A 10,916-nucleotide genomic window follows, 5' to 3' on the forward strand; every position below is an offset into this window, starting at 1 on the left:
GTCTTTTGTTTGTTACTTTGTTTCTGTTATTCCACTTTTATTTTCTGTTTACCCTTTTTTGTTTGTGGCTTTTTAGCCACAGTATTGTATTTTGGGTTTGAATCCCAGCTCTGCCGTGCAGCCACCACCGGTGGGCCTTTGAGCAAGACCTGTAACCCTCTCGTCCCCAGAGGGCGTTGTACAATGACTGACTCTGCACTCTGACGCCAGCCTCCAAACAAGTTGGGATATGAGGAAAAAAAATGTTGTACTGTACATGTTTGTCTTATTTATACTTCTTTTTAAAAGACATGCAGTACAGTAACAAAATGCTAATTTTCAAATCACATACTAACAACAAAATCATTGTGCTGGTGTAATCAGTCACTTCTGTTAAATTGCTCTATAAAAAAAGTCTGCCAAGTTTCTCATATTTAAATATATCAGTCAATATAGGCTTTTAGTGTCGGTGTGGGTCTGTTTCAGGTTCTTTATTTTACCACGCCTCCCAAAAACATCCAGGAGGTAGAATCGCTGCTCTACATTGCCCTTTTAGTGTGAACAAGGTGATAAGTGAGAGTGTGCTGCCCTGCTATGGTCTGGCACTTTATCCAGAGTGTTTTTCTGTCTTGTGTCCAATTTTTCTGGGTGGTACAACGCTGACCGAAATGAAGCAGTGCTCGAAAATAAATAAATAATATAATAATATTATAACATAAAAAGAATATATTTTGTTATAATATTATTATAATATTATTTTATTTGACACACTGTCGAATATGTATTCTTGACTTTGGGTGACACCAGACCCACCTCAACCCATTTCAGAATGAAGCAGTTGTTGAAGATAATAAACCAATGTATGTTTTATTTTAATGATTTAAAATGACTTCTTCAGAAATGCTTTTGTCTCACAGCAAAATTTTTACTGATCACACTGTGCCATATTGCCCCAGTTCTTTCGTCTCCATGTGTATCAGCTAGTGAGAGAGTTTAAGAGTTCAAGAAGAACTGTCAGTGACCCATTGTCACTCATTGTTGTCCAGTAAGTAAATGAGATTAATTTAGTAGAAAGGAGCTTACCAGCTTCCACAAGTGGAATGCTTTATCACATCAGCAATGATACACCTTAGAACCTGCCAAAACGTTTTCGAAACCAACAAAGACTTTAAGAAGGTGTGTGACTGAGTGCGTTGGCTGGGTGACTCGCGGTCGGCATGGATAAAGTAGCAGGAACGGGCTGGCTCTCACTGCTGCTGATCTTGGGAAAATCAAAGTCAATTTTTAAATAGATCAGGACGCTGTAACAGAGCCGCGGTGAATGTCAAAGCCACAGTAACACAGCACACAAACTTAGAAAAGCCCTGCTGCTAACAAAGAGCAATCTGTTCCTAATCAACCTACACACTACAACCTGCTCCTGCCTTGGGTTTGTGTGTGTGTGTGTGTGTGTGTGTGTGAGAGAGAGAGAGGGAGAGAGAGAGAGTGTGTGTGTGTGTGTGTGTGTGTTGGTTGGTTTTGAAGGAGAGTTGGTGAATAGAATTTGGAGTCTGTTAAAGGGCAGTAAGTCTCTGAGGAGCCGATTGATCTACTCGAGGGACAGAACCCTCAAACCATTACAAAAGGACTACACACACACACACACACACACACATACATACACATTAACACACTCAGCCTTTGAGACTGTTTAAGAAATACTGATGCATTCTTTACTAACCGTCACTAACTGTCTCTAACTAACTGGCCTAAGAATATCTAAATGAATACATATCACCTGGTCGCATTTCACAAAGGTGTTATTGTCATCAGCTTTAAATTGAATAAATAGTGAAAATCTAATAAAATCCAATAAATACTAGAAAACTTTTGATTATTGTTTTTTCTGTTAGTTCAATTTATCTGGCAAAAATTCAGTTCATGGTTAAGGTACTGGACTAGTAAACAGAGGGTTGCTGGGTCAAGCCCCACCAATGCCAAGTTGCTGCATCTGAGTCACTGAGCAGGGCTCCTATCCCTCGTTGGCTCAAACTGTATTTGATTTTAACCGTGCATATCACTGACAGCTTAGACATAAGCTCCAAAATAGCCTCCAATAGTTTCCATAACCTCCAAAATAGTTTTTCCATAATTTACTTAATTTACATAGCTGTGTATTTTAGTTTTTTAATAAACAGGCTGTCTATATTTGACAGTTTACACTCACCTGAATGGCAAAAACTGCTTCTAACTGCAGCATGGAACAGTGGATCTTATATAAACCTTATTGTGAATCTAGTACCCCCACTGTGTTGCTGTCCCATTAAATACACAAACACTTGTCTTTGCAAACAAGTTTGTTATGTATGTCTTTATGTCCTTGAACTCAAAAATTAGGATGGGTGTCCACACACGATTGACAAGTGTGCAAGCACACTAAAGCTAATATACTGTTAGTATAAATGTTTAATTGGTTTTTTAATGAATGTGACCTGCTTTATGTTTTCTGCAGAGTGTGGGTGATACAGACATTTCCATTACATCTCAAAATAAAGACTGCTATGATAGTGGAATAGTTTGCATGAAGTATCTGCTTGTCTATGTTGGCCTTACTAAGATTTACTTCAATGATAACTCAGGAAAACCGGTAAGTCTTGTTTCATCATCAAGCTTTTTATTGTCCACATCTACATGTGCACAGAATATCAGAAATCAGTAACAATGTACAAACCCCATTTCCAGAAAAAATGGGACATTTTACAAAACACAACAAAAGAAGAATCTGGGATTTGTTAAGGAATTTTTATTTAACTGATGAAAGTAAAAATATTTTTCATTGTTTTTACTGATCAACTTAATTGTTGTCTGTAAACATAAGCATGATTAGAATTTGATGCCTGCAATACACTCCAAAAAAGTTGGGGCAGAGACGTGTTTACCCCTGTGTTTCATTACTTTTCCTATTAGGGAGACTTTTTAATGGTTTAGGAATGGAGGACACGAATTGTTGCAGTTTTACAAGTGGATATTTGTCAATTCTTGCTTGAAACAAGATAAGCTGCTCAACAGTTCATGATCGCTGTCGTCTGATTCTCCTGTTCATGCAGCACCATACATTTTCACCCACCCCATTAACTGTTGCCTACGCTCAGTCTGAGTCTAAATGTGGAGCCTGCTTCAGAATGTGTTGTGGCATCTGCACTGTCAGAAAACTGTAAAAACGTGGCATCATGGCTTCAGAGAAAAGCAGGTTTCACTTCTACCTGGAGCTGGTGAACACTGAGGCTTAGATGGCTGAGCAAGAAAAACCTCCATGCCAAATCATCTCAATACCCCCTCTGCTGGCCATAAATCCTCCACCATACTTAACAGTTGTTGATGTATAGTTTATGTGTACTGTAGACTGGATTATACAGGATCTTATTATTATTATTTTTTGGTTATCTTTGTGGCTCTACTTTGTGGCTAATAGTACTTCTAAGTGAAGTACTATTTACGTGAGCGTCCACTTAAGACTGTTACTGTTTGCTAATTCTGTTTGTCCAGGTTTTTCAGTTTGTAACTTCTGGCCTTTTTTCTGGTTACCTCATGTTGCTTTAAAATCTTACATATCAAAGTATGATCAGAATCATAATGTACAGCTCAAACATTCATTGTCTTCATTGACTATAAACCTAAGATAACTTCCAGGTGCAGTACTTGTTATGATTGATGTCTGGCTTTGATGTGGTTTAATGATTTTCAGAGCACCTCCACTGTTGTGGGAAGAGGATATGAATTTGAGTTGTGGGCAGCTGGTTACTACACAGTCGTACACTTCCCCAAACAGGACCTAACAGTTCTCTGGGACCGAAAAACCACCATCCATATTCGTGCTGGGCCAAGGTGGAAGGTAACACATTCTACCAAACCTAAGTTTTAAGTGGCCTTTAAGACTTTAAGTAAAGGGATAGTCCAATGTGATGCAGTATTGGTATTGGTATTAGTATTATGTTGGTATCGGTAAAAAGACTTTATGCAACAAGTAGAATTTCTGGTGACAGTAAAATAGCTTTTTAAAGTTCTCAACAATCACAGAGAAAACAATATAAAATACACTGATCTCTGTTTGATTTTTTTGCTCAAAAAGAAGCACAAAAAAAGCACAAATGTATTAAATTTGCACAAGCAGACAACTAAAAACACTTTTAAACAATGCACTCAGAAAAAACATACTCTGGAAATAATTTAGCTTGTCATGTTTGGAGAAAGAACACCATACCAATAAAAAAAAAGTTGGGAGCTGTCTCAATGTGGAGTTGCTTCTCTACAAATGGTACTGAACCATTAATCATCAATGGAATCAATGATATGTACTGGACATACAAAGGAAAATTGTGGTATTTTTGTACAATGTGAATTTTTTTAGAACATTACACTTTTCCTTTCAACACACAAATGCTCTTACCAGCACAAACTCTTACCTATTGTGTTTATGTGTGTGTTTTCAGGGTCAGTTCAGTGGCATGTGTGGAAACTTTGACATGGTGACAGTGAATGACATGACCACAGCAGGGCACATGGAGGTCAGCAATGCTCAGGCTTTTGGAGACAGCTGGGCACTTGGCCAGGTACAAATAGCCAATCAGACATGCTAAGTACTAGCTAGATGCTTTGATAGTGGATCAGTTTATCTATCCGTGGACTTTACAGGTTTCCTTTATTGAGAAAAAGCAAAAACTGTGACTGAGACATTTAACATTTTAATTAATCATTAGTTATTCAATGATGACATTTAAGTCACTAGTTTTCTTTTGTGGTCAGTACTTAAGCGCTCATTTAATGTGCTTATTTTTATCAACCACTTTATCTTTGTTTTGTTTTGTATGTTTGTGTGTATGTTTTGTCCTTAAGTGTGAGAGTGACTATGTAGTGCGCAGACCTTGTGAAGGAGATCTGAGCCGACAGCCATATGCAAAGCGAGAGTGCGCTCTTCTCTACAGTGACGTTTTTGCTCCATGCCACAATGTGGTAAGCTCTTCCCTTGAGAGTTAATTCTGTACACTATGAAAAGTCACGGCGTACCCACAGCCACAAACACTGTTTGCGTTCTACACAGTTGCACGTCTTGTCTGTGATGCACCAGCAGATAGCAGTGCACCAGAGAGTAAGATAACAATGTGATGAGACTCTGTCTGGTGGTGGTTTGCTATTCATCCAGCAGAGGGTGTGGTTTAACTCAGTACAACGAAAAGAAGACTTAATTCATTAGTTCATTTCTATTTTACGTGCTTGGTGGATTTGTAATAACAAAGCTATGCTTTGTATGTAACCATGCACATTATTTGGCCAAAAGTATGTGGACACCCCTCCTAAATATTGACTTCAGGAATTTCAGCAAGACTCTATTCTTAAAGGTGTATGAAATTAATCATACCAAATATTTAATAAGCTTCCAACTTGCAACAACACTTATCTGTTTTAGCATTGTTTTAGCATCACTGTGCCCCTGGTCATAAAGTCCATAAATGTCCAAATACAAGGTTTGGCCAGAACACTGTCTAAATGAATTTGGAACATATGGAAAGTGACACACATACAGTGTGTGTCTTCTTGTCCACCATCAATGTCAGACCTCACAAATACTTTTTTTTTACTGAAAAAGCACAATTTCTCACAGACACACCGCAAAATTCTCCCCAGAGGAGTGGAGGCTGTTGTAGCTACAGGGTACGGTATATTGATTGCCACACTTTAGGAATGGATTGTTTAACAAGGCTATGGTCAGAAGTTTATGTATATTTTGGGCATACAGTGTATGTTTTAGGCTGAATTTAAATGCATGAGACTAAACAGGCACCACAAATCATGTATCAACCTAGTTTAATTTTGACGCTGACCTTTTCAAAGTGCCACCAGTGAGACTAATTGTTTATATGACATTGTCACAAGTGAAGCACAGACATGGCTCTGAGAAACTGATTCTCACTTTTCACAAAAACCCTGAACTGTTTAATTCCACTTTCAATTAGAACCATGGCATTGTGAAAGAAATACAGCATGACGACTAGTGAACTGTGAAATAGGGAGACTGGGTTTGCATTAAAGATAGCAAGCACAAGTTTATTAATCCTGGAATTGCTTGCTCTTTTCATGAACGTTTCAAGAAAGTTTCGTGAACCCACATCCTTTCTTTAATAATCTCATGTCTCCAAATGACAAGTTGTGTTCTTGTTTTAAACTGAAATACATTTTATACAAACTGCATGTGAATAAATGTATTTTAATACTGTTGGTTTCAAGCACACATTGTTTTTAATCTTGCTGCTCAGTGGCACAGCCAGCCCGAAGCGATTTGTCTGCATGAAAGATACAAAAGCGTCAATGTGCAGTCTCACAGTGAACTAAGCACAACAGGGTTACCATGTGAAAGCAGCTTTAGTATTTAAGCATCATAAGTTTATGGGAATGATTGGCATGGAATGAAAGGGAGTGTAAGGCAAGCTTAGTCTGCGCTTAGTGTCCTGACCCACTGTATTGTTCTGTGCTCACTGGTGTGACTAATCTCCCATGAACCCCCAGGTGGATGTGACCTGGTTCTATAAAAACTGCCTGACAGACACCTGCAACTGCAATCGTGGAGGAGATTGTGAGTGCTTGTGCACCAGCATCGCTGCATATGCACACAAGTGCTGTCAACACGGCGTCATCGTACACTGGAGATCTCCTTCTGTTTGCCGTAAGTGCACAGACAATCTCTGCAGATGCACACAAACAATACACTGTTGACTTAGGTGACCTTTTGACCTTTTCCTGATGTCCATCATTCCAAGCGCTACAAATGAGAAAATGATTCAGATTAAAAAATAAATAAATATATGTGTACACAATATGTTTTGACGAAATGTTTCTCCTAAAACAAATAAATTCGTAAAGAAATAAAGAAAAAAACTCATCAATCATTTGTCTCACATCCAAGAGCTGACATGCCTATTCGATTACTGTTGTTACTTGGTAATTGGTATTAGCTGTTCAGAAATAAGGGTTGATTTGTAAAGCAGGCTCTACAATCTTTTCAGTTTGTACTAGTGCTGATATTATTGTAGCAGTACAAGTTGAACCTCTGTAATGGGGAAGTTTATGTTTTGCCATTGAGGCACCAGGTGTAGCTCCTTGCCTACAAGAAATAAAATTAACCCAAGATACAATACTGTGGTTAAAGGCCACAAACAAAAGGGTAAAGAGAAAATAAAAGCAGTGGCCAAAATTGACTGTCACAATATGGCAAGCTGCTCAGACTGTGACAACCCAGTTTTTAGTAAAAGAGAAAGAAAGGAAACCCAGAGCTAACCTTGGATGGCAATGCATGAGTGGCATGTCACCCCACTAACTAGCAACAGCCCTAACAGGGTTAGCGTAGGGTTCTGTCCAGAAGGAGCTGTAAAGCCGCCTGGGTTCCCAGTAAAAAATAAAGAGTGTTGACATTGCATTTATACATTGCTTTCATAAAAGCCAACTGGAGCTAATTGGAGCGTGTTGCACTGTAAAGCAAGGGTCAGAGAAGTCAGTGAAGCAGCTAAAAATATTGTTATGTCAAAGGTGTATGTAAATGACAATTTTATTATGAATGTAGGGCTCATTGTTTGTAGAAATCCATCCAAGGAAGAGTAGTATCGTGTGGCTGCACATGTGCTGGAGACAGCCAGCATGGTTGCCATTCATGTGGCAGTGGTGGTGGATGTGACTGTGAATTAAACGTGATTAAATTGTAGGGGAAAGGTGCTGTCAGTTCAATTTTTCTTTTTTAGTACAATTTTATTTGACCGTAACCACTGTGCTCGGTCTATAATGCTAGCCCACAACTTTCAAGATGCAGATTTGAATCCTAGCAGTGCTGTTGGCCAGCCCGGTGTCTGCACAGACATGATCAGGGTAGTGACCAGTGTCATAGATTGAGTAGACAGAGATTAAATTGAATTCCACTGTTGTGTTGATTGAAATAAACTTCAGTCAGGTTTAGACTTTGCCATTTTAATAATATTATAAAAAAACATTTCTTGGCACACTCTATAAGACAGTTTAAAAATATTATGTCCGTCATTGTCGATTATCCAGTGTAATACAGTGTAACTCCGGTTTGAGACATCACTAACACAACACAGTACAGAGACTTTGATATTTATTTAAGCTTGTTTCTGTTACAGCATACGACTGTGAATACTACAACCAAGGTGTGTGCTGGCTCCCTTCCACTAAAATGCATTTCCATATTCAAATAATAAAACATGTACATTTTTATTATACACACCTACAGATGATCTAATTGTGTGTATGTGTGTGCTTAGAACTGGGAGAGGGTCCGTTCACTTTGTCCACCATTGAGCTGAATAACTCAGTGTGTTTGTTTGGAGCAAATACAAGTAGCGGAGAAGTGTTTCCCCTGCCAAAGACTAGCACTCAGCCGAATGCCATCTTAAACTTGATGATCACCAGCGGACTCTACAAGGACAGAGCTTCACGTGAGAGCAAACCTTACCTAAGATCAAGTCTTATTCTTTACTTTCTTTAAAGCACTAGAATGTAATACCTCTCATTATCCTGCCATTGTGTCTTTAGGACTCCCTATCGTCTCATTGGAGTCTGCCGAGCGCCCAAACTACTTCCTCGTTGTAACAGCCAATCATGCGGTGCGTCTGGAGCTCTGGAGACCTGGAGAAGAATTTCGTCGCCAGGCAACCTTCATTCACCACCAGGGCTTATGGTTGCCTGGGCGATCCTCCTTTGAGATGCACAGCCAGAAGGGCGTTTTCATTACCCTTACACCCACACATGCACGTGCACAGAGCTATGATAACTCATACTCCTTCAAGGCCAGCAGCAGTTTCATCATTGAGGGTAAGAAAGTTTGCATAAACACATTAATCCACACACGCACAGACTTTAACCCTAATGTTTTGTGCAGCAATTAGCTATAATAGCCACACTGACTAAGGCCTTCTGCATCTGCATCACTGATTACATATAAATGATGTTTATACAAGTATGTATTTGACTGCCATATCCCACACATGCATAGACATTTTACAAATAAGTAAAACGGAAAGAGAATGTTACAATGAACTTTTTGGTTGATACACTATTGTTTTTTATTTATTATTTATACCTAACTGATTGTTGACGCCAGACACCCGGTGATGTCAAGATGACAGTCTGCAATTTAGTTTACCCCAAAGGTGTTGGATAGGCTTGACATAAGGTCTCTGTGTAGGCCAGTTCTATTACACACTGGCCTGTGTAGGCCAGTTCTTTCACAAAAACCCAACTCTATTTCATGCTTGGAATTGCACATGGAAATCTCAAGTATGTGTGCATCTGCCAGCAATTGGAACCCAATGCTTGAAGCAATTTGGAAAGACAAACTTTTATACTAAATGCATTCAGCAATCAGTAGCCCTGTTTTAACTGGTGTGGCCTACTGTATTAAGCCTGAGTTGTTGTTGGGTTTTCCCTTTACAATAACTTCACTTACGGTTGACTGGGCAGCTATAGCAATAAAAAAATCTAAATTCTTTTTTGGATGCATCTTATAAATCATTATCTAAAGAAGTCAGTAACTTTTAATGTTTGTCTGTGGCACTTGTATTACAGTATGCTTGACTCCCTTCACTTGTTAACAATGGCTGTAGCTTTAATAACCAAATCCAGCAGTGAAAAGCAATGTCTGCATTTTTAGATCATGTGGCATATTACACAGACTAGTTATCTATAATATGTACAGTGATGGAAGACAAGTATTTAACTACTTTTGTTTCTGATTTAATATATTAACAGTACATATACTGTATAAATAAATGTTGCCTTATGATAATTAAAGTTTAGAAGGCAACCTTCCTAAAGGAGATTCCTAAAGTTCGAAGAGACAAAATGATTAAACAACACCTAAATTAAAAATGCTACAGAGCTACACCAAACATGATTAGTTTAATAACCCCTGAGTCTAAAGTTCAAGTATCCATAAATCCTCATTGAAAATCAGTTTAGAAACTCCTGTAAATAAGAAAAACAAAAGGGATTGAATTATTTTTACCCCTTGCTCTTGAGGATTAAATGGCATTAAACAATTTCAGTTACCTGTACCTTTGTTTCTTAATATATGCTCTTCATATTCCTGTGTTCATTTAGTATTTCCACTTTGCTACTCTTTCAGAAAGCAGTTTTGTCATCCCGTACCGTTTGATGTGTGAGTGGAAGTACCATGCATGTGCCAGCGCTTGTGTGAAAACATGCAGTGACCCTGATGCCACTCGCTGCCAATTTCTGCCTCTGTAAGATTCCGGAGTTAATGCACTTGCTGTTTCAAAATGCTAATTATTAATGTACATTGTAAAAGTATCAGTAAAATGTGATCAATAAATTGTCTGTGGACAGTGTGGAAGGCTGTTTTCCTCGTTGTCCCAAGAGCATGGTGCTGGATGAAGTCACCAGGAGGTGTGTTTACCGTGAAGACTGTGAGTCAAAACAATCCTTACTTTTTACCCATAAGCTGTTGTTAAATTTGATTTGAACTGTGTACATGAGCAAAAAAAGTTAGAAGCCCTGCATAGTCTGTGCTTTTTCTGTGTTGCTTATGCACATTGCTAGACACTGTGTAGCCACAAAATACATTACAGACTGAAAAGCTGGGGCAGTAAAGCACAGTGTCATAGAATATATGTGACCAAATAAACGAATCATCTCTGCTGACTGGGCGTCTACACAGACATAATTGGCTATGTCAGAGTGAAATAGCCAAAGCCCTGCACTGGAACTGGTGGAATTGGTGCCCTGTCCAGGGAATTTCTGATATGCACCTTGTATTTCCCCATGAATCCGGGCCTGCTACGACCCTGACCAGGAAAAGTGTATGAAGAAAATAAAAATACCCTGCCTCTGCACTACCTTGAGTTGAGTGTTGCGCATCTCAGATTTGGTGCTTTGAC

The 10,916-nt window shown here is 38.8% G+C and overlaps 1 protein-coding gene across 1 annotated transcript in view; it reads left to right on the forward strand.

The window, feature by feature from the left end:
• Positions 1–10,916, forward strand: part of otogl (otogelin-like) — a 42,890-nt gene that overhangs the window by 14,814 nt on the left and 17,160 nt on the right. The window contains 10 exon segments of the mRNA XM_063005067.1: positions 2,471–2,651; positions 3,729–3,850; positions 4,449–4,568; positions 4,852–4,968; positions 6,520–6,676; positions 8,142–8,168; positions 8,283–8,456; positions 8,554–8,832; positions 10,145–10,262; positions 10,366–10,445. Coding sequence (XP_062861137.1) covers positions 2,471–2,651; positions 3,729–3,850; positions 4,449–4,568; positions 4,852–4,968; positions 6,520–6,676; positions 8,142–8,168; positions 8,283–8,456; positions 8,554–8,832; positions 10,145–10,262; positions 10,366–10,445 — 1,375 coding nt within the window.

This window comes from Trichomycterus rosablanca, chromosome 11 (assembly GCF_030014385.1).
Source record: "Trichomycterus rosablanca isolate fTriRos1 chromosome 11, fTriRos1.hap1, whole genome shotgun sequence".
Classification (NCBI taxonomy): domain Eukaryota; kingdom Metazoa; phylum Chordata; class Actinopteri; order Siluriformes; family Trichomycteridae; genus Trichomycterus; species Trichomycterus rosablanca.